This window comes from Protomyctophum bolini (assembly GCF_963924005.1).
Source record: "Protomyctophum bolini genome assembly, chromosome: 18".
In the NCBI taxonomy this organism is placed as follows: domain Eukaryota; kingdom Metazoa; phylum Chordata; class Actinopteri; order Myctophiformes; family Myctophidae; genus Protomyctophum; species Protomyctophum bolini.
The window spans coordinates 13454352-13479361 of NC_137879.1; the positions used below are offsets into that span (position 1 = coordinate 13454352).

The following is a 25010-nucleotide window of genomic DNA, read 5'->3' on the forward strand; positions in this document are numbered from 1 at the left end:
TAGGCTACTGTACATCGCCAGAGTACATTATCTTCTTTTTCAGTTAAATCCCTCTTTGTTTTAGTTGCAAAACCTCTCTCTTATCAGTTGAGAGGTTGGTCGATTGCCCAGATTGGTGAACCAATAGGATCCACCTTCTGATTTCGCTGGCAAATTGGAATCCGCCCCTCTACACCAGAAATCACACTGGCTGGGGCAGGCTACTATATTACTGGTCAATACCCGCATTTCCATCCAGGCTATGGGTCCACAACTACAGATCCTACAGAACCATGTCATTACTGAGACCAGACCATTAAAGAGACTACAGATCCTTTCGCAAAAAATCCTATTAACTTGTGTAAATGTGCACGACGGCCTACGCATTTGGGGCCATGCGCCAGAACAAGGACAGCACATCTGGGCCATAAGCTGTCAAACAAGTATATGAAGCCGTCTACAAAATCTATGAAAAAATGTTGAATCTGCTTCCTCTCTCCCTCAGCTAAGGGATCCTTAATTGGCCTCCAGAGAAGGCTGGAGAAGGCCCCCAGACAAACGCCCGGAGAAGAGATAGAGGATTAAACAATGCAGAAGAGTAAGAAAATACAGCCTGACGGAATGGACTTTGAAAGCAACAATCCTCAAGTTAAGCATTACTGGCAGGTCATCGGACCATATCGTTATCTGGCTGTTGATGGGGGGGGAAATCCACAAGCTCTCCATAAAAGAAAGACACTGGAGAAACTCCATGATGGCCATGGGGAATTTCTAAAAATCTGAATAAGAGCCAAGAACAAAGTCATAAAGACCTGGCATCTCTCTTCAGATGGTGGGGACATCTGTGACAGCTGTCAATGGTCCAGGCAGCACACCCGTGTGAAGTGAGGCGTGCTCTTATCATCGCACATCATCATGACGTAAAATAGACACTGTCAATTTGCTCAGACACTATGACATAAAACTGTCCATTCATTGTCAATGGGAATCAATGGGAAAGTTTGTGCAGGACAAAGTTTGCACATTTTGTGCACCAAAAGCTAAAAGAAAAAAAAGTGTAGCCAATGGGAATGAGGCTAATCAGTCTATCAACCACATTTGAAAACATGCCCAACACATACAGAAATACAAAATTAATAAATAAATAAAACATCTACTAAGAAGACATTCATTGGCTGACTTGTAGAAGATCATGCATGACTTAGTCCATAATACATGATTATACAACAGGTAGTTTTGAGGAAGCAATCTGATTGGTTGAAATAGCCATCTACCCGTGCTTCAATTGAGCATGACACACACCTAATCAAAACATAAAAATCACATGTGAACTGAGCAGTCACGGAAGGTTACCGTTGGAGTTGTTCAACACGACACAAGCTTTCACCCGTCACAAGACAGAAACGGCTGTGTGCGATAAAGGGCCCACAGTTCTTGTCGGAAACATTTACAGAATTTTCTAAAGAGTACGCGTGCAAATCTGCACACGCCACCACCACCAGTCCAAAGTGCCCACACACTAAATGGGTAAGTGCAATGTACTGTTGAGACCATCCAAAACTCACACCCAGTGAACCACTGCCCTAAATGCTCCTGGTGGGCAGAATGATGATGCGACTAGCATGGTTTACCTCTCTCTGCCCACTGTGCGAATGTGTGTGAATGGGTGACTGCAATGCTCACTGTAAAGTGCTTTTGGATAATAACGGAGCTATATAAAGTGCACCATTACAGTGCAGTATTACTTCGTAGCCACAGTCACAGTAATCTGAGTTCCCAGAAGTTTTATTTTTCGCCACTTAGTCTAGTAGCCAGAATGTGAACCCGGACATGTTGAGTACACCAACGTTTTATCTTATAAATGTTTAGTATGGGTCCCCAGCATGTGGAAACTGCCTTTTTTAGCCCAATGAGTGTTTTTTTTGCAAAACTAATGCTTGTAATATATTCAGCATCATGAAAACCCCCTAACATGTCACATGCTACATAAAGCATGATGACATTTTGAATATTTTGCCTTCTATAGGTTGTTAAAGTTAGCATCCGGCAGTTTCTACATGCTGGGGACCCATACTTTTCTAACATAAAACGTTGGTGTACTCAACATGTCCGGGTTCACAATGGGGCTCTATGGGCTGGCTACTAGACTAACTTGGGGGGCGAGAAAAAACAGTACAGTAATATGATGAGTTAGCCTGGCTTGGTCAAACAGATATCACTGCTGCCGAGGGCAACTCTTTTTTATTTATTTTTGCAATGGCAGATATGTCTGGTCCCAGGTTAAACATTCATGAAGTCCATGACGTGAACATTTACAGTTAATCAGCAGCACTAATACTAACCAAAACAAGCGTAAACAGTGATTACGTTGAAAGACAATGTATTTTAAGCTATAGTCTTGCTGAGCTAAATGGAGGATCGTAATAGGAGGCTTGAGATCCCATGAGGCAATGCATGTGACAGACGGTTCTGTCTGTACAGTACACAGCGTCCCGTTTGGTGGATTGTCTATAGTTTAGTCTTAATCTCTGTTAATGAACGCCACACAGCTCTGAGCACAGCTCGCAACACTTTATGAATATTTCACCACATAAAAGCATTAGCAAGAGCTTGTGACTATAAATAATAACTACATTTTTTTTACCATTTTCTGAAAAGTAACGGTTTTAGTCATACAAGGTTTTACAACGATTACAGTACAACCTTTTGACAATAGCACAATACTAGGCATCACCAGCCATATATGTTTTTAGTCTCACTCCATTGTGCACACTCTAGTTCAGCAAAAATGACAGCTGAAGACAATAACAACAATACAGCCAAATGATTTGTGCCTACGTATAAGCTCCTAATATCTAAACCACAGCACAATAATAAGACAATAACAACATGATATTCAATAAGTGCATCTGTCTCCTTCGTTCTGTTTATCTCCAATTTCTTCCACTTCCCGACACGGTCGAGGCAGATGGCCGAACCCTAGAGCCATGGGTCTGCCGGGTATTTAACCCTAGAGCCATGGGTCTGCCTGGTATTTAACCCTAGAGCCATGGGTCTTCCTGGTATTTCTTCCAGTTAAGGCTTAAGGGGAGTTTGTTGCTGGCACAGTGTTCAGAGTGGGACAATGCTGGATCTCTGCTCATGTAAAGTGTCCCGAGACAAACTAGTTGGCACTGCAATAAAATGGAATTTAACTGTGTAGCAACCAGTGGTGTTAAGTAACTAGGTACATTTACTTAAGTACAATTTTGAGGTATTTGCACTTTACTTGAGTATTTCCAATTTCCAAAACTTTTACTTCTACTCCACTACATCTCAAAGGTAAATATTGTACTTTTACTCCACTACATTTATTTGAAAATGTTAGTTACTTTGTAGATTTTGATTATTATTATTACAAATCATACAGTAACCACTTCAGCCCTGTATACATTTCGGCCATTTGAAATCTACAAGCTCACAATGTGTCGCGATGCAAAACATTGTGTACTTGTAGATCTGCTATTTTCAAAAATAACTTTTATACATTTGAAAACTTTAAATGAGACATTAAAGTCCTTTTACTTTTGGTACATTTTGAGGCCAATACTTTTGTATTTTTACTCAAGTACATAACATTTTGAATTTTAAGAGTTCCATATTGCAGTATTGGTACTTTTACATTGAAACTTTGAGTAGCCTACTTTTTCCACCACTGGTAGCAACCATGAACTTGTTTGGGGTCAAGTCACCTGTACTAAACTATGAGAAATGTTTCATTGTAGACTGGACTGGGGTGTTCCGCTGTACAATATAGTGTCAGAGTCACTGTGTGTGACAACATGTCCGTCCAATAGCTTATTAAAAATTACCTCCAGAGAACCACAAGATATTCTGAATATGGACATGTGCAGTCTGGTGACAGGCAGTCTCAATTTTAAAATAGGCTCGCTGACAGAACTGACACATGGAAGCAGAAATTAACACCACCAGCCATGTCTAAAGTAAGCATAAATGAACGGAGGCTGGACAGTACGGTGGCACAGAATGTACAGTGGGATGATCCGGCATGGAACTCATCACTCTCACACTGAAGGGAAGACATTCACATGCAAGTACTATCTACCTGTCACTTCGTAACGCGTGGAAGGAACACGTTATTCCAACCAGTTCCTTTACCCTCCATCAGGCGCCCCATGCAGCTAACCAGGGGGAGGCAGTTTATAGATCAGGATTACTGCATGTTTTTGTTTGTTTTCAATGTTTTGTGAGGATACCTACACAAAGGACACAGGGAGACCATGCAAACTATACACAGAAAGGCCCTTTCGCCAACCCAACCTCGGGTATGGGCGCTGATGACATGGAGGAGGAGAGAACATGCCCACAGCATCCCCGGCGGGAATCGAACCCGGGACCTTCTAGCTGTGACTGTATACCCACTGGCCACTGCGCCTCTGTGCCCCAGGGTATACATTTATCTGAACCCCACATTGATGAACTTGTCTTTCATACAGCAATAGGTGGGGTGGTGAGGCTGGTTTTAAGGCTGAAGAATGACTTCTCTAGCAGCATGGATGAGCACTGGAGCGATACGGCTGTGGATTAGAGCAGCCTGTCACACACTGACAGCACGGTGACAATTTAATACGTACGACTGCATGGCTCCCTGCAGTCGGGAGGGAAACGAGAGGAGAAGGATCAAAGGGGCCGTGGCAGCTAATTGACGGGATTCATTTTGTCACATTCCTTTAATGTAAGTCGCTCTGGATAAAGAGAGTCTGCTAAATGTCTAATGTCTAATTGATTACAATCAGAATATAAAGCTTTAACCTTGTCACATAAAAAGTTTTGCTTTGATCGAAGAATCACTTAGTCTACCTTTTTTTCTCTTTTTTTAACACGAAGCCCGCTAGAAACGTAGTAACCGTAGATTAACTTTAGTCTAGCAGCTCTAGCAGCAATCACTGCTAGAGCTGTAAAATTCTTCTATTATGGGGGTCCCTGACATAGCTTTTCACACGGGGTTCTGCGGGCTAACAAATGTCAATTTGGGGGACCTTGAAAAAGTTTGGGAACCACTGGTCTAAACAATATAATAGCAACAGATATAATCCATAGGATGCCAGGTAAACAAATTAACCTAGCATCAGTCTAAATAGCACGCCATCTATACAAACCGTTGCAGAAGACTGAATGGTATGATACAAATGTCATCCAATCAGGAGAGAGTACTATACTATACTCGTGTGTCTTGAGTGTAGAGGGTTTGATGATGTCAGACTAAGATATGCGTGACCATGTATGTCCTCTGTGAGACTCTTTGGCCAGACGGTGGCGCCGCTCGTCGGCAGTCTCCTCCATCAGAGTGTGGAGGTCGCACTGCTGGGGCAGAGCGCGCGTGCACACACATCCACTGCTGGGGCAGAGCGCGCGTGCACACACATCCGCCTGGGTAACAGCAGACTGCTGGGTGAGTGCTGTCGATTTGCTATGGGATCAACTTTCACCAACAAATGCACAATGAAAGACAGGTATGGCGAGGATTAATGGCCATGGCCAGGGATCATGGCCATTAGGCCATATATATATAGCGTGTCTTGAGTGTAGAGGGTTTGATGATGTCAGACTGAGATATGCGTGAGACCATGTATGGAGACGTGATGTCACAATGTGTGGGTGACTAGATGTGATGTCACGATGCGTGGGTGACTAGACGTGATATATGTGCAACTGCCATCGCGCAAATTGCAGCTTTTCACCAGAGAAGAAAAACATTTTTTTCTTTTTTTCAAAATGAGTTTTCTGAGCACAGTCAGACTCTTCACATACTAGAACATATCTGAAATGCATGTAGCTATAGGTGTAATATTAGAGACCACAGAAGTGAACCTTTCAAGCCTGTTTTCTCAACTCGCTGTTTCCTGCAAGACATTACTCTATAAGCCATATCTCCAAAACTGGTGGGTCAAACTGAACAACCAATATGTCAAGGCGTGGGGGTGACGCCACTAACGGACTGACGGGAAATGCAACTTTTCATATAGTAAATGCGACCTGCAGTCGCAATAATTATACTATATAAACGGGAACAATGCTGCTCATTCCTTTCTTTCATCACTTCCAATTTCACTTGTTTATCCTGCATGTTGTATGGGTTCTCTCCTGATTGGATAAAATTGGTAACCCAACCTGTTCATTCAGAGCCAGAGAGACGGGGAGAACATCGTTACTGAACAAACACTCTACAGCAATAGATTGAATCTATTAGATTCTGAAGTTTCAACAAAATCACTTACTTCGAGGTTAAATCTAATCCTAAAGCCTATACTAAAGCATAAGCGTCAGAATGTCCTCGTGGGGGTCAGAGCGATGCTCTCACAATGGTGAATTCTCAATTTGAAAACGTCTCAACTTTCGAAAAAGCTACTTTGTGTCCAGTCATGCTCAGTTAATTTCCATTGAGGATTAGATGAACCCGGAGGCCGGTTGGTTGCCAAAACGACTTTTTCTTATCTATTTTCCCCCCTCCATTTTTTAAGAGGCTCCATTGATCTGCAAGAGTTGCTGAATTTGTTACCCAGAACGGTAACGGCATCCCATGTCCTTATTCTGCTCTGTGTTATCTCCGCTATCCTTACTCCGACTGCAAGTAGAGGTCAGTCCACAGGTTGACCTCTTGTGTCAAGTCTCTTACTATTACTGCACGAAGGAGATAGCGTTAGTAATTATAGGAGGCATCACGGAGGAGGTAGGAGATTCTTACCAGGAATGGAAGGAATCCAAACTGCCCATCCAGATGGCGATTTAACACCCATACAAGGGGGGGGGGGGGTTCATTTTCATGTCAAGGACCGCTAAATTAACCTGTTTATTGTTGCTGTTTAGCTGCAGAACCCCATCTGAAAAGAGATTGTGCCATACAAGGGTTAAAGTCGGAAAACTGACATTGATGCTATATATAAAATAAAATAAATCTGGGGACCCCCCCCCCCCCCCCACCCCAGGACCCATTGAGAACCATGCTCCATTAACTATTGAAACTGCCATCGTAACAGTTACGACACGGGATCGTTATACATGTTCATTTAATTAGCCTTAACCCATTTTGGGCGGGAACCCCTTTTGGTGTTTTAAGCATTCTGTTATACTTTAGCTATTGAAAAATAGCAGATCTACAAGATCATAGTGCGGCGCTTGCTGCTATTTTTAAAAAATCGTGAAAATGTGCCTCAAATCTTTGAATATATATTCTTTCAGAGCTTCAGTTTTAAACTCAAATCTTTGCTTCTGGGGGGTCCCTGGAACAACATATTTTCAGATGGGCGTCGGCGGCCAATTACATATAATTTTTGGGGTCCTTGACATGAAATATTGAGAACCAATTTCGACGTCAGGACTAAATGGGTTAATATCTTATGTCAACATTGTTTTAGATGAGCCAATTAAATGTGCATATCCTCATGCATTATTTATGGCTACAGTGAGTCATACAATTAAAAGTGAATTACTGTAATGGTGCTAATCGATCACGTGTACAGTAGGTGAAAGTTACACCATTTCAAAGCATGTGAAGACGTCAACAACATACAATACAGTAAATAGCAAGCATAAATAGCAGCAAGCAACACGCACGCCACATACACACACACAAACGTTTGTATTAATACTAGAACATATGTTGGTTAGATACTAACAGTCCGACAGGCATTAGTCCGACAACACCGCTGCTCCCGACATGCGTGGCAGGTTAAAACTAACCTGTGGCTTGCTGTGAGGTTAGGTTTATGTTTGGGTAGGGTGTCGGACTAATGGCTGTCGGACTCTTATGTATGCCAGAACAAACACTTTGCACCCCCCATGGTGCACTCAGCCATGTGTCTTTGGCCACTGACGGTGTTTTGTCTGTGCTTCGACGCGGTAGAGAAAAGGGCTCGTTCACACTTTCACTTTCAACACTGAGCGACTGCTGCTTGTAGCAAAGCCCCAATGTGAATGGCCAGTATTCGCACACCCACCAAGCTGGGTTGAAAATGCAGAGGTGAAGTCAGTGACGTATCACGGGCAGAAAGGCGAAAGCACAGGCGTGAACGGCACACTTGCACATACGCCACATGTTAAATCTATGACTTGGCCACCAGAACTGCACACAAAGCTATTTGCATTGAGAAATTCTCTCAAATTCAATAATAGATGCTTGTGAGGACTTTGGAACAGCAGACACAGTAGCAAGTTTTTCATTTCTGCTGCAAGACTAATGAGGAAAGAGGTTGCTATGGCAATGCTAAGGCGAGAGCAGCCTTGAGCTTCACAAAGCCTCTTTCTATAAAGGCACGAATGCCCACACACACGTTTGTATTACTATGAGGACATCAATGCCTTAGGACGGCATTGAAAATAGCAGAAAAATTGCACATCTGTCAAGCAGCGATTTATTTGTTACCATGAAACAAACATTTCTTGTTTGTCTTCAAGTATAGAGACACAGACACACACACACACACACACACACACACACACACACACACACAGACGGGGGGTCACAGGGGTCAAGTACCCCGTGGGCTGATGACCTTGTATGAGCCGCGAGGCTGAACGAAGAAAAACAAATCACACCCATGTGAACTGAGTGGTGCAACTCCCCTCTCCCCCTGCCTCTCTCTCTCTCTCTCTCTCTCTCTGTAATTAGCAGGCAACAGTGCAACACATCTCTCTCTCTCTCCGTTTCTGGCACAACAGCGCCACTTTTGCCCCTATTTGTACTTATAGTCACATAGGTGAGGACGGACATTGCTGTTCCTTGGAGTGGTTGCACCACTCAAAAAAGGGTGGAAAAAGCCTCAAACGAGGCAGCCCCTCCCATGCGGCCTCCCCAGTCCTCCATAGTGGAGCCGGCTTGCTGAAGTTGTGTGTCTGCAGTCAACCGGCTTGAGAATGGCCGGCCTCTCACCCACCCCACCCTCGACCGTATTGCCTGCGTTTGAGAGGAGAGCAATAAAAAAAAACAATGCATGGGTTTCTAAACTTTCTACTAGTAGTGCACACATCATGGTCGGACCGAATCAGGTACGATTTTTAAAGATGGAGTGCCACCATTTTTCCACCCTAAAACATGATCATCAGGTAATTATTACAATATAAGAGGGAAGAACTTTTCCCAAAAAGTTTACAGTATTTGTTAAAATCATGCTTTTATATGGACACACCCACCAGTTAATTAAGTATGCCTGGTTTGCCTGGTGGGTGGTGATGGGTGGTGGGTGTGGTAAAGCCACACCCACAGCTGTAGTTGTATGATAAAGGGTAGTGGTTAGGGGAGGGGCTGATAGTGTGGTGTCACTATATTACTGTTTATTTCATTGGCCCGTTTGACTGTCAAGGGTTCATCCTCCAGGAAGAAACCCTAAATACAAAGTTAATACACCATTGCACATAAAAACAACTCCAGGGTGTCTAATGAAGTACTGTCACCTCATAGACACATGAGAAACTGGAAAAATACATACAATACATACATACATTGTGGCACTCCATCTTTAAAGAAAGTAGCGAAATGTTGTACTTGTAGTAGGATGTGGCACCCACAGCTGAGCTATGTATTTTCCAGTATGTTCTTATCAAGACGGTGACCATGCCATGAATGGGCTTATTGACGTTGTTGTCAGTCACCCATACTTTGAACCTATAGATTCTTCTCAGTTACAGTACCAGTGTTCCTACTAAGTAAATTATTACAAAAACGCTCTATAACCGCACCAAATTGCTCTATAACCGCATCATTTTTGCATGTGCGGGAGTGAACACGCTTGCAGCGCACGTGCACGACACACACACAACAGGAAGCTGTGAAAGTGTCCTTTTTAGTTCTTCCTAAGTAGCCTACAGCATGCTTGCAGAGCATAATCACATTATCCTAAACACCTGTAATTCAATATAACTTTCTATATAATATTCTGGTTCACTATTATGAATAGACTGGAAGCTAGAACTGTCAGTCACAGTCAGAGAGGGATTTAGCGGAATTAGTCGTGTACCTTGAGAGCAGTTTAATGTGCATCATGCAGAATCCTGACTATGTTTGACCAGAATGGAACAGAGCCTTCATTATCATCGGTAACACCTAGCGAAGGGAAGTTCTTTCCAAAATGTGCATAGAACCCATTGCTAAACCCGTCCCTGTTCCCTAATTGCTAAACACCCCTGTTTCTATCCGCAATAATACACTGTATAGTAGCCTAGTTAAATGCACATGACAGCCTATATGAGATAAGTGACAGAGTTCTTTGTTTTTGTTTACTTTTTTTAGAAACAGCTTCACAGGAAAAATGTCATGGTACATAAGGAGCACTGCACCCATTTTCCACCTTATATAATTGGTCCTCACTAAAACTCATTATAAGCGGGCACAATTTCTATTCCCTCTGTGAGCAATAGACAGTTCAAAGTACTTTCATTGTACTTTGAAAATAATCTTAAGAGTCCCCTGTCTGTCAGATGGTTTCAAACTGTGCTGAATGATGAGAGGACATTTTGAACAAAGAGTTTTGTTGTTATTTTACACTGCAAGACACAAGTACATACCGTAGGCTACTGGAAGAAAATTGGGTTTGCATAACCTGTAGATATTAGATTTTCACTAGAGGGAAAGCTGCTATGAACCATAACTAATAATATCACCTAAAAGGATTTTTTTTAAATGAAATGTGCCAGTGGGGGGTTCCATTTTGTGTTTCAAATGACTGAATTACAATATCGTATTGTTAGCATTGCTCAATTTGGTGATTACTTTGCTGTTGCCTACCAGAGTTCAATCCAGTAACGGGCACATATTTTGGGGGGTAAACATTGGTTAATAGCCCTTCTCACAGCTGGCCTGGGTTTTGCCCTCCTCTCTGTCTCCTGCCTTTCTCGTGAGACATGACTAATAACTGGAGCCATTTCCTGAAAAGGAACATACAAGCCCGCCCACCAGTGACAATATAATATTGTTGAATGATGACAGGCAGAAACGGCTGTTTCAAACTTTTTTGTGTTTTCCTAATAAATGAACGTCCTATTTGATCATACTATACAGCGTCACACAAAAGCATCCATACCAGATCGACAAGCTCGAAACGCAGCTTAACCCATTCTGACCTGAGATCAGATTCATACGAGGTTTCCACTGGACACACACTGGTCTGATGAACCCATTCTGACCTGAGATCAGATTCTAAAAATGTCAGTCGTTCTTCGAATTTTTCAAAAATAGCAGACCTACAAGCTCGTATCGCGCCACTCGGTGGCGCGCTATGAGCTTGTAGATCTGCTATTTTTCAATAGCTAAAGCATAACATGATGCTAACACCGAAATGGGTTCCCGGTCAGAATGGGTTAAGTGGATCTGCTAAGGATCCTGAAAAGTAACAGTTTTGGACATAATGAGGTTTTCACCCGACAGAGACGACATGTCATCAAGCAGACAATGAGTTTGAACGTTGGAGGAAATCATAGAAAGGAATACCGTATAAAATATAAAATCTGCACACTGAGTTCAGATTTTATATTCCTTTCTATGTATTATCTAAATCTGCACCCAGTATATTCCTGAACTCTTCCAGACTGTCGAGCGAGCCTTTCCCTTGAAGAGATGGAGCAAATTAATAATTTGTTCTTTAGCAAGCAGTAAGCCCGACTGTAGCCTACTGTAACTGTCTGGGTCTTCTTTTTCTTTCTTTCAATAACATCAGCCTGAAACCTGTAATCAACACTTCACATTACAGCCACTCGGCTGCAGAGAAATTGGCCGGCAGCCCCTCTAGGTTTAGCGTCACTTATAGCAGCCTTTCTGTTTCATCATAATTACACTCATGGCTAGACCATGCAGTACTCCTGTAGTTGAAGATCCTCGAATAATTATAGCCCTGAGTGCTTTACAAGTTGCTGGAAACCTTCAGGCTTCGTAGCTGACACAAAATTACAGTGTTTCCTGGAGTGAGTGTAGCAGTCACTGTAATAATATAATAACAATAATAAGAAAAATAATAAGAAGGAGAAGACTCAAGGGGCACAGCCTCAATCTTTCGATTCCATCAATTAACTTCGCTCTGCTGAAGCCCCACTTCAACCTGTTCCACAGTAGTGCACAGCGGATACAGATAATATGTGGTTATACATTCTGTAATGCGGGGAAGTAGTCAGGTTCCTTATGCTTTGATTTAAACCTTTGTTGGATTTAGTTTGAAGATTTGCAAAACGATACATTTTTGAAAACGATATATAATTTACGATTTGTAATATCTCAGCCTCTAAATATGCTGGAACTTTGATTTTATCTGCTAAACCTACATTTTCAGTTTCAAGGAATCCAATGGTGGTATATAGTTATAAAGCTACAACATTTTTCAACATTAAACCTTAGATGCATGACTGGGCCCAAAATGACCTGGTGTGGTTATTCAGGTTCACTATGTAATTTTGTTGGATTGTTTTTTGGAAGATGTGCATAACTAAAAGTGTGGTCCATACTCCTTCCGACCCTCCAAACTATTCTCCGGAAATGGAGAATGTATAAATGTAACTACAAATTGACGTCATTCCGCACTTCGGAAGGGCAGTGCCAGAACCTTTCCTTGGAACCCATGTGCACCATTTTTAAAGACGTGTTTTTACTCAGTTAAACAAAGTACACAACCATTTCACAAGAGCCAGTATTATATAGCAGATGTGAGCCCTCATGCTTTCAATACTAAAGTGGGCAAAGGATCCTTTATTTACATACGTAGGAGCCACACAGTGGAACGACCTCATAATCGGTGTCAAACTGACAACCAAGCTGAGGTCTTTTAAGCAGCAGACAAAGGCATGTCTATTGGAATTGGTTCTCCTACAGATCGAGAGTCATTTGAGTAGGACATATAAGGGAGCATTTGTTTTGTTTTCATAGGCCTACTGTATATTACGGTCATGTGTTTTGTATTGTGGTGTATTTTCAACGTATTAATCTGTTGACTGTGAGAGGACCTCAATTGAAATAAGTCTCAGGACTTTATTGTGTAATCCTGACATTGCTGTACCAATGTGTTTTCAATGCTTTTCAAATCAAATCAAATCAAACACCTCCAGGTGTTCTATTCTTGTTTAAAATATAACTGCAGCTTGCATTAAACATTACTCCCTATTTTACATCAGTGATCATGTGAAACTAAAGTTGAGTTGAGTTTCTAATACATCATTTTGTGGTCATGAACTGGACTCTGAGCTTTTTGCAACTGGAAGTTGCAATTGTGCAGCATAAGTCAGAAGAGATTCAGAATCTTCAAAAGCCTCTTTGATGGTTCATACTTGGACTAACAAAGCAGGTGTTGAATAAACTCCAGCCTTATTCATAATTCACAAGTATTAACTAAAAAACTAAAACCTTGAACACATCAGTGATCACTCACATTTCAATGTCTCTGCAGTGACTCAAATAATTGATTTAAAAAGTGCTTCTCATTGTTTTTAAATATATACAGTAAATGGCTTAGCTCCTTCTTACATTATTGACATGCTCACACAACACATCCCTTAATTGGATCAGTGGTTCTCAAAGTGTGGTCCGGGAACCTTAGGGGTCCCCAAAGAAATGTGTTGATATAGCATCACAATCATTTCAACCACTGTAATCATAATTATTCCATACTTTGGCGATGAAACAAATAGCAGATCTACAATTCACATTGTGTGATCCGCTGTGAGCTTGAAATTGAGACGATTTCAGAATATTCTTTAATAACTTGGGGGCCCTTAACACAAAAAGGTTTGAGAACCACTACCTTAGATCATCAGATAATGGTCTCCTCATTAAACAGAATATATTCTGAATCAGGGTCTGGTGCCTTTGGTCATTATGGTCCAATTCTGCAATATATTTTCTGCACACAGAAAATATATCCCTTTTCGCAAGCTAGTTGTGGCACGTACTGTATGAACTTTGCCTGCTTTTCATGTTGAAGCATATTGAGTGTAGGCATGTCGTATCAAACTTGTTATATAAATAAACTTTGACTTGTCCTCGCTTGACTTGGATATAATGACTGCAGTGCTTGAAGCTAATGACTAGTGATAGTGAGTGATCACATTTAGAGCATGTCCCAGAAAGGCTCCAAGCGACTTGTCTGATCTTTTAATAACTTGTGAATCTGTTTGTGACCTGAGGTGATAAAGAGAAAGCATCTTCTACTTGCCTTTACTGGCTTTTAAAATACTTTAAAAGACTCACTTTTTACTAACTTTTTTATCATTAATCATTCTGTCACTGTTTCTGGTATTGTGTTGAATTGACCACGTTTACTTAAGTGCTTTATTTTGATGCTTTATTGTTTTTATAATGTAAAATGTGTTATTATTATAATTGTTTGAATAGCTACTATCAAGGCTCTGCCTCATTAATGACCCATAATAGTTTCATGTAGAATCAGTTCGGGGCGGCCAGAGGCTCCACCAGCACCCGAATGTTTTTGTAACCAGTTTTGTTTAGGTCCCTTATGGTGTCTAGTTATGATTTAACTGATCAGTATCATCCATCATCAAACTCCACCTCATCCTCTTCCCTCTAATCATCACTGATGACACTGACAAAGGCTGGATAGGCTAAATGTTTGTCTCGATCATTATGATGAATATGAAGATAAAATAAAAAACTCACTCTTGCCACTGTGTGTGACCCAGCACCTTTTATATATGATGGCAAAGAGAGGTTGCCAGGTCCCTGACATTTACAAGCTGGCGATGCCTGCCTGTGCCAGTGTCAAGGTAGATAATTGAGCAGGTTGATGTTGATCTATCATCAACATCAACAATCATTCTTCAAATATGCTAAAACAAGAACTCACCAAAGTTATCTAGATATTGATCAATCAACTCACTTCTACATCTAATGCCACAAGTTTATGAGCTGTTCCTTCCACGATGAGAGCAGTTTCACATTTTGCAAGACGGGATACTGCCTCCTGCCCCAGACCTTGAGCCTCAACTGGCTGTCGCAAATTTTCCTCGTTACTCATGCAGAAAGAACTGAAAGTCTTGGGGTGGCTGGACCTTGCACTATGAATTTCTCAGAAAGTCCACGCCTCGGCCTCTCCTGAGTCTTGGTGGAATCAAGAGTGGATTTTGCTTGCTTTCCCCTCTGCCAGTGCCAGGACGCACTCATCTGCCACATCCAGCGGGTGAACTATAGTGACATGTTACAAGCGAGCAGCTGAGTCAATCTTTTGGAGGCTTAAACCCCATGATGAAGGTCAGGGGTGGCAGAAGGAAGGAAGATGGAAGGAGGGATTTGTGAGCCTGCCTGGTCTTGTGGGACAATTCTGCCCCAATGTCTCATTGACCTGTTGGATGCTGGTGTCATCAGTGATGATGATGCAATGAAAAAGTGGGTTGGTGGGTGGTTCAAGAGTTATGAAAATCTGTGTTTTCGCCACTGGTGTGGACATTGATTGAAAATGGTCACCAAATGAACCCCATGGGACATTAGTTGACCTGGGCAACAACAAGAAATCTTTACTAGACACCATAAGGGTACTAAAAACATGAGGGGAACAAATAATACACCATAAGTATTTAGTACCAGGAAAAATATAGATGTGTTAGTTCGTTTCTTTGCAGTTTCTGTCCTGAAATAGTGATTGAATCTGAATAATATGGAAAAATGTGTTTCTGTATGTTGTTTAGGTTACAAAAATATGTCATTCGGGGTGAAGCCTCTGGCCAACCCTATACTATTTGTTTTTTTAACACCCTGGAAACCAGATACATTTTCCAGTGCAAATCCATAGGGCCTTAGTCCTACTCCTCCTCCCAGCCAACACTCCCCACTGACAGGTGGTTACCCCCTTAGAAAGCATGAGTGTCTATTTCAAACAAAGTGTAGTTTTTTGACTGGGGGGTCATATTTTGACAGCAGGAATTGCCCGTCATAATTTGACCCCCCTGTATCAGGATGTTGATATCCATTCATCAGCCAACACTCCCCACTGACAGGTAGTACCACCTCCCCAGAGAGGACGTATAGGGCCTTAGTCCTACTCCTCCTCCCAGCCAAGTACCACCTCAGAAATCATTTGGCTCTCCAAGTAGCCCCATTATGACTCTAATTCTAATTAAAAATACAAGATTCATATTTTTTTCTACAGTAACAATAAAACTGGCACTTTAACTCTTACAGTTCTCACACGACACACACACACACACACACACACACACACACACACACACACACACACACACACACACTTCACTAGTTTCCAGCAGCTTGTATGACTGCCATGACAAGTTGACAGATAAGTACGCTTAATGGCAGCCATTTAGAATAGATGTTCACACAGGTGATTCACATACACATTCACATACGCATCACGGTGCGCTTTGAGCTTGTAGATCAGCTATTTTCACTACTATTGTGTGACATTGTACTAGGGCACTAATTTATGAAAAATACATGATGGCCGAAAAGGTTCAGACAGACAAATGCCAATACATAGTGCCACCAAACTGGTGTGAGTTCTGAACACTATAGTAATCTGCCCAGCAACACCTGCACGGCTCAGTCTCTGGAGCCACTGAAGCAGTGTAGTGTGAAAGAGAGAGACACAGACAGAAGTGGAATGAATAGTTTCACTGTGGTTGTACTGGACTATAGGACTACCTGACATAATAATAAGCAATGAAGTTCATGTCACCATCTAGTGTACGGAGGGTGAAATGACATGACCTCTGCACCACTATACACTGCAGACATATGAATGAGAGACAGAGAGAGAGAGAGAGAGACAGAGAGAGAGAGAGAGAGAGAGACTGTGTTGTTAGAGGAGTTCAATGACAACGGATGCCGCCATGGATCAGAGGTGTAACAGCAAGCAAAGAAAGAGCAAGCACACGCACGCACGTGCACGCACGCGCACACACACACATGCACACGCTCACCTGCAGTGCCTGTGTACACCAGCCACAGTCTGGATGATGGAGCACTCCCCTTCATTGAGGCAGAAGGCCAGGTCCTTGTCTTCCACGCAGGGCTTGAACACCTCAGATCTCAGGCTAGGAGATGTAGGGGCCACTGCTAAAACAGCAACAAAGGACAGAGACATGGAAAGAAAGACACGGTTATAGTACTGTAATACAACAAATACAAACTCATTCTGACACGGTTTAGTACAGCAATGCAACAACATTGAGGAACCGGAATCGGTTCCATCACATTTGGAACCGTTTCTCTGGACGTTTTTTACAGTATCACATTGTCAGATCTGCTATGTGGACTTCACTGTGAAGTATTTGAATTGTACAGCAGACAATTACAATACTGGTGGTTCTCAAACTTTATCATTTCAAGGACCAACCATGAACTCTGGTCTGTATTACAGACCTGTAAGGGTCCATTTGGAAACCCCTATGAATCGTTAAAGGGAAAGGAATCGGAATTTCATAAGAAATCTTTAAGGAATCATACCGTTAAGAGGGACGTTAGGGAACCAGAATGTTACATTCCAAAAGGATCACAACCCTAACCCTGACCCGGTTACTACTTCACTGAAATATGTCTGACCAGGTTACTTGAAGAAGGTGTCATATCTGTTACAAAGTATTATTTCTTTGTGCAAAGACCTGAGATACTTGGGCTAAAAATGGAGAAATGTAGAAAACTGAGGCAAACCAAGAGACGCAGGCAGATGATGCAGATTCTGGAAAAAAAATACATGTTTCGTTCTTTCAAGGAATAGTTTAACTGAGTTAGGCTACTCATGTGTTCTTTTTTGAAGCGAGATGCAGCGGCATCAGTCAGCCTGTATGCAGCAAGTTGACAACGCCAATCACTCAAGGCTTCTAAAAATAGATGGTTGATGTTTTTTTTCCTCTCATTAACTTTGAATGATGTTGCTCCATTATAAGAGGCTGTGCTAACTAAAACAATTTAATGATAACAATTATCATTGAATAACGGCACCCATGAACTTTTATTTTATTTTAAAAAGAGTGCTTTTTGTAATTATATAACGATTTGCTATATTATGCCTCCTATTAATGTGTGATGTAAAATGACTTCCTTTGAACTGCTGGTCATGACATGCCATTACATATCCTTTGTTGAATCAACTGTAATAATTATCTGCTGTAGTCAATGTAATGGCTGTTTAAAGTACTGCTGTTGATTACTGCCCGTGAGCATACTGAATTTATAATCATCTGGAACAGTCATGTGTCTTAAATGGGGTGTCCGAGATCCTAGGTGGTCTCAGAGTTTGTACAGGGGGGCTGCCAAATCGTTGTGTGATAGCTTTAGCCAAAAATAGCAGATCTACAAGCTCACAACAGCTTGCAGCACGAGGCGTTGTGAGCTTGTAGATCGGCTATTTTCAACAGAGGTTTGGTGTAGCCTACTAGTAGAGGGGAAAAAGGAGCAGACTAAGTAAAGAGTGAAAGGCCAAGTTGACATGAAAGTGCTGCCAAACAAAAAACAAAAATTAAACTAATAGAAATATATGTAAAAGTAAAATCAGCGCACATGGACGCACACAGTTGGGTGGAGAGAGATGATATTCTGAAGGGTGGTGGTCATGGACAACAAGCTGGTGTGGTGATCTAGCATGCATGAATGAATGAGTGCAGCTAGTCCTACTTGTAGCCTCCCACACCTGTGTGCAGTGAGCAAGCTGTCAGCCACTCAGCCTTCATTGCTTGATTGGCAGTGAGTCTCCATGGGCCTTTTGACAAACACAATTGTGTACAGTATAGGGGTCCCTGGCCCTGCTTCATCTCTCTAAGCCTGGGGTGTTGAACTCAACTTGGGGCGAGGGCTGCATTGGTCAAAAGGTCACTTGATGGGGGCCACAACCAGTTGCGCACGCATGCTCGATGTCTTAGTCAGTCACTGCTATAATCTATCTATCTGTCTGTCTATGTATGCTCAGACCCAGCCAGCCAGCCAGCCACACACACACACACACATAGTGCTCAGACCCAGCCAGCCACACACATAGCTCCGTAAGGGAGTGGTTGCACCACTCAAAAAATCTTCAAAAAACTGAAGAGGCTACTGGAGATTGGATAACCTGATTTGGACATGATCTGATGCAGGACAATGTCACTATGACAGAAAGAGAAGATGGGTCTGGCCACATTCATTCACCCCATAATCTCAGTGGAAATTGGGGAATATGTTGACAATAGTCGACAGCTCTGCCGATTAATAATCGATTAATTGAACCCACCCCCCATATTAATCAATATCAGATACAACTTATAAGATTTTATATTATGCACATGCCATGGTCACATAACCATTATATGTTGAGTGCATGCTTTGATGGTTACAGTTTTATAATCAGTTTTGATGAGTAAACCTTTGTGGAGATCTTCTCAGTGCCATTCAGGATGGAAAAGGAAATCCATTTGGATTTGGGGAGAAGTAGTTTCATAAGGGGCTGGTATGTATTGTAACTGCCCCCTGGGCTTGGTATGGACTTTGAGAGTGAGACAGTAGAGTTTCAGACTGATGCTCTTTATTTTTGGTGTGGTACCAAGAAGCACCGTAAAAACTGCAGAGATATGACATATCTCTGCATTAATCAACATTAGTCAAAATACAAAGTCATACAACGTATACAGTTTAGCCAAAATAAACTTCTAAACTTGACCATTTCTTAATCACCATAAGTCAACTTGTAGCTATAAAACATTAGACATGAATTAACTCTTGTAAACGTAGTCCTTCGGGAGCCACGTGTTGCAGCCAATGTCACATGACAATAGTGTTTACATTACGGCAATAAAAGACGCTCTTTTTAACTGACTAAATATAAACACACTCTAGGCACTATTACATCTTTATCTCACGAACCTCATTCCGCCTTCCAAGGGGTGTTAATCGTGAAATATAAACATATTTATTGCTGACAAAGTTCGCTCTGAACATGACTGCGCTTCCGCCATCTTGTATTTTCAATGAACTTTCAACTCTAACGTCACCTTGTATACCTGAATGCCCAGAGAGGACATGGCCAATTCTGCCACCTAGTGGACAGTTTTAAAACCAAGTAAACCATGGCATAACACCACAAATATAGAAAAACAGAAAAACAGCAATTAACAATTAAGGTAAACCATAACTTCTTAAGTGGCAATAACTTCTTGGTTGGTGGCCATTTACATGTATTACTTTATAAAAAGAGAACATGTTCAGTTCACTAGTCTACACTCTACTCTACACCTGCCTTCATTTCATCCTATTGTCTGTCTGGCAGGCACTTAACAAGCGATCGTTAACTGTGTCTGTTAGAGAGAGGGGCAGAGAAGAGTGGCTTTGCTCAACTTGATTTATACTTATATTCTCCACTCTGATGAAGGTACATGTTCGATATATCATACAGCCTTACTTATTAGCCTATATTTTAGCTATTTAAAAAAAAAAGGAAATAAAATAAATTGCTTGAGGCAGGCGGGCCGCATAAGACGACGTCACCAGTTTGACACCCCTGCTAAGCTATAGGGTCCTTCATGGGCTGAAAAAAAGACCCCTGCTCTAAAAGACAATGCCTTCAGGTTCAGTTCAAGTCATTCTGTTGCCATGACACCATCAAGTTCTGCTGCTGACCTAGTTTAAGGGCAATATAATGTTAAAAGATAATGATTGACATTTGTGAATCATTTGTTACTTTCTTTTTTCTAATTAAAAAAACCTTTGAGTTTGAAAATCTTATACTTTGACTGCTTGGTCAGAGATGAAAAACAAACTAAAAAAGGATACAAAATAGTTGCTGGGCTAATGTGTCAATCTGGGCATCCTTCAATTAAAGAAAAGTCTGAGAATCATTGCTGTATGTCTCAGTTCTGGACATTTATACTCAATATATCGGTTCAAATAGTGTCCATGGCAATAGGGTGAATAGAAAGCTTTATAGAAATGTCAGGAGTGGTTCATAGCCTGTGCCGTGAGATAAATTACTTATTTTATCAATGAGTTAAAAAGAAAAGTCTCACAGGGCAATTAGACAATATAAATGAGGCTTAACTCCCCTTCATTGGCCAACATGTGAACAACAGACACACACTGGAGACAGTAAAGCAACAGCTTCAGGCATGTGTTAGTCCATGATTGCATTGCCAAAGCGGCCATTGATTTTACTCTGTAAGCGTAAACACTGATGTGCTTACAGGAGAGAAGCCAAGGTCATGGATGTTGGACTACATCAAAAGGTGCTTTTCACCCACAATGCAGCTGGACCGTGGCATATCCACCATGTGGCTTATTCTCTAAAAGACATTTTCACTACAGCATGAAGTTCCATGCTCAGTTGCATTGCTTTGTTTGTAAATAGACTAAAAGTCACTGGACTGACTGTAGCTCGAGACTTTGAAATGTGAGACCTGTGTGGTGTTTTTGTCAGCATCCCTTGGTGAGTCATTAGGTCATCTCTCTTTTTTCATAATTTAACAAGGTTATATTCAGCATCACATATTATACATGCGATTATATTCACACAAAAACATAGAAGATCAATAGTAACAAGGCAGAATGTAGTTATTAACATCTGAAATGCATTATATATGTATTTAATAAATACATATATAATGCATTTCAGATGTTAATAACTAAATACTAAATACTATTTATTCATGGCAGGGGGTTAATGTTAAGAAGGTTCTTCAGTTTGTGGATCACAGTTTGTTACTTTTGGTGAAGCACAATTAAGGAAAGGAGATGCAGAGAACATCAAATTGACTTTCATTTAGGCTACTTTTTTAATCTTTAAAGATATTTTTTGTATTATGTTGTCATCTAGCATGATGGAATAACTTCTATCAGTGATCATGTTGTCCTGACATTTCAGATTCACTAGCAGGAGAATGTGTGTATTGACCAAAAGTCAATAGAGCTGTATATAAGTTAGATTCTGGCAGCAACAACAACATGCATCTTTGAGTGCTTAGAAAAGCTCAATATAAATTCCAAGTATTATATAACCACCAGTCACAAAATGTCTAGTCTAATATCACCATCTCTAATACTTCTGAAACACTTCAAAGTAACTAATTTCTACCCCTCTGCCGTCATCAAGGTTGCATATTAAGATGAACATTCATAATAAATGGAGGGATTCATTGAAGCATTCAGTGAATTAATGAGGCTGTAGATCGATGCACGGGGATACAGAGAGTGATGAGAAATCGACGCAATTCTCTGGTCCGACCGCTGACAAAAATGTGTTAGGTTGTTGTAACGTGAGGCGTCCTCATGAGAGAGCCGCTACCAGCCATGTCATTTTTCATCCTGCTAGGATAGGTTGTCATCTGTGCATAATTAGAAATAAACAAATACATGGAAATGGACAGATAGGCCTGCCTTACTGTAGTCAGACAGACAGACAGACAGACAGACGGATAGACGGATATAGACAGATAGACGGATATACACAGATAGATAGAAATAGATAGAAATAAGCGAATTGAACTGAGACATTGTTTCCATAATTCGCTTGAAACATTTGCAACGATTGTAGCTTGCGCATGCACGCACGCACACGCACGCTCAGCAAATCAATAGCCCACGGGCATGTTATAGATTAGCACAGCCTGTGAGAGCAGTGGAGGTCTACACAGAAACATCTCCCATGGCTTATCAAAGCTCTATAGAGAACCAGGCAGGCGCAGCCAAATGCTTCTTTATGGAATCATGAGCTGTGGGTGGGAGTCCTGCCTCTGAAGATAAAATGATAATCAAATCATAATAATCTCCATCTTAATGTATTTATAAGTTGACATAGTAATATCTTTAGGGCACAAAATATTCACATTTAATCAAATATAATATATATTTATGTGAAATTAGGTTTTAAGGTGCGACGAGGTGCTATATATATTTTTTTGTCAGTGTGTATTATCGGAGCATACACAGCCAAGTAGAAAATACACAAAAGCAGCTTGCTTGATTAAACAATTTTTTACTTTAAGGTATAACTGGAAGGCAGCATAGGCTATACAATGACGCAATCGCAACTGTCAGCGCTGCTAGTGCAGTGGGTGCACACACTGGGACGTGGGAACAATTACAATTACTACTGCTAGTAGGGAGGCCCCTGCAGCTGCTGCTGCTGCTGCTACTGCTAATAATAATAATCTTTATTTATAGCACCTTTCAAAAGCAAGTGGGCACGAGGTCGGAGATATAGGCAGGTGCAAGGCCAGAACCGCGTTAATATGGTAACCCGGTAATCAGGTTGTTATAGCTTTTGCCCTGTCTAAAAGTCAGTACTTTTCATCACCTGTAAACTGTAATGTAAACCTGCTCTCTAAGGTAGCACACTGTCAGCATGCACAGTTTTCAGAGTCCATTACGGAGTCCATTTTCAAATAAAAGGTTTAATGTGAAATATTAAAGCTATAATGCAACATTGGACAAATAATGTATTCTTATTTCTGGAATTCTGACTGCATATGATATTTCGGGGGAAAGCACTTTTGGGGTGAAATGCACCTCTTGATCGTGATCAAGGTTTGATTACAGCCTGTGAGGCCTCATTCGCACGTATCAAACACCAATCAAGTAAATGTTTGGTCGTATTTTCGTTTTTTTTAGGCCACCACAATGTTTTTCCAATGAGAGTCACATGGTTTGACCAAACATTTTTGTTTGATGAGGGAGAGGGTAGAACAGCACCAGCAATCAGCAATCAAACACAAATGTTATGTCAAATAAAACCATATGACTCCCTTTGGAAAAGCATTGTGGTGGCCTAAAAAAAACAAAAAAACGACCAAACATTTGCTTGATTGGTGTTTGATACGTGTGCATGATCAGCCTCAGTCAGAAAAGATCCTCTCGTAAGTTATTCATTAGTCTCTCAAGACACACTGTTGACTCACGTCAAATTAAAGGAAAAGAGGGCACTGTTTTTCCTTTCTTTTTTGACGATGGGTTCTCAGATTGGTTATTCATAGACTTGTCTTACCTTCATAACTTACTTCACACTTGCTATTATCTACTAATATGTTTGCAAAAATCTACATCAACAGACAAAAACTGAAAACTCAACTGAAAGAAAAAAATGTCTGATAATCTAGCCATTTCATTTTGTTTAAACCTGTTCCTGTCACAGATGGGAGATAAATCGTGGAACTCATTCAGTAGGTACCTACATACAGTAGATGTAAATTCTCAGTCCTTCAGTAATTTGTCATAGTTTCTATTAGTTTGGACGATACCCGTCTCATTTCTGACAGCTCACCCCAGTGTGTCAAAGAGGCTTCAGTCTGACAGGGCCTAATTTGTGTAAAATGCAACCAAAACAATAACAGAACCTGGTTTAAACAGAGGTGTCAGTGAATGTCAACCTGCTCTGGATCAGAAAATTGACTGAGTCACAAACCATTATCGTCATCGGGGTGCAGCACAGCAGCTGTGTGTGCATCATAGTAAATATTAACTTCCCACCTTCTGAACAGTATATAATAACACAGAATCTCAAGTTGCCAGAGTGTGACTGAGCCAACAGAGTATTTTAAGAAATGCTTCAAATGCAGTACAAGCCTGCAGGCAGACTAGAACAGCCAAATCAACCTACATCCCAAAAGATTCTCTGTCCATTCGTGCCACCTATGTATTGGTTGTTGTACTGTCACACACGATTTGCAAGTCATTATTTAAAAAAAAAGTGTAACCTTGGTTGGCATTCATGCATGCACTGCAGTATTTTGACAGCTAATCTTATCTTTTCTCTCGATCCAAAATGATGTCCACAGGCAGACACGAGTTCAGATAGCTACTGGAGGGAGTTCACCTTTACAACTAAAGGTGAACTAAACGATGAGATGCCACCAAGTAATGATAACAAAAAAAAATATATATATATATATATATATATATATATATATATATATATATGGAGAAACTGAGGTTCTCTGTAGAAGGATTTTGCCGTAATTGGCATAGATATTGTTACGTTCCCTGCACAGGTATATTGTCGCTCAAAAAGTAACAAAACAACTCACTGAGCCAAAACGAAAACTCCAAATTGGGTTCAGAAAAGGCAGTGGCC

At 41.1% G+C, this 25010-nt stretch overlaps 1 protein-coding gene across 1 annotated transcript in view; it reads right to left on the reverse strand.

Moving 5' to 3' along the window:
* nrg3b (neuregulin 3b) overlaps positions 1 to 25010 on the reverse strand; it is a gene marked incomplete at both ends in the record, with an annotated part of 232394 nt that overhangs the window by 68337 nt on the left and 139047 nt on the right. Inside the window, one exon of the mRNA XM_080789989.1 lies at positions 16903 to 17038. Within this exon, the coding sequence (XP_080646115.1) occupies positions 16903 to 17038 (136 nt within the window). The remainder of the gene's footprint in view (positions 1 to 16902; positions 17039 to 25010) is intronic.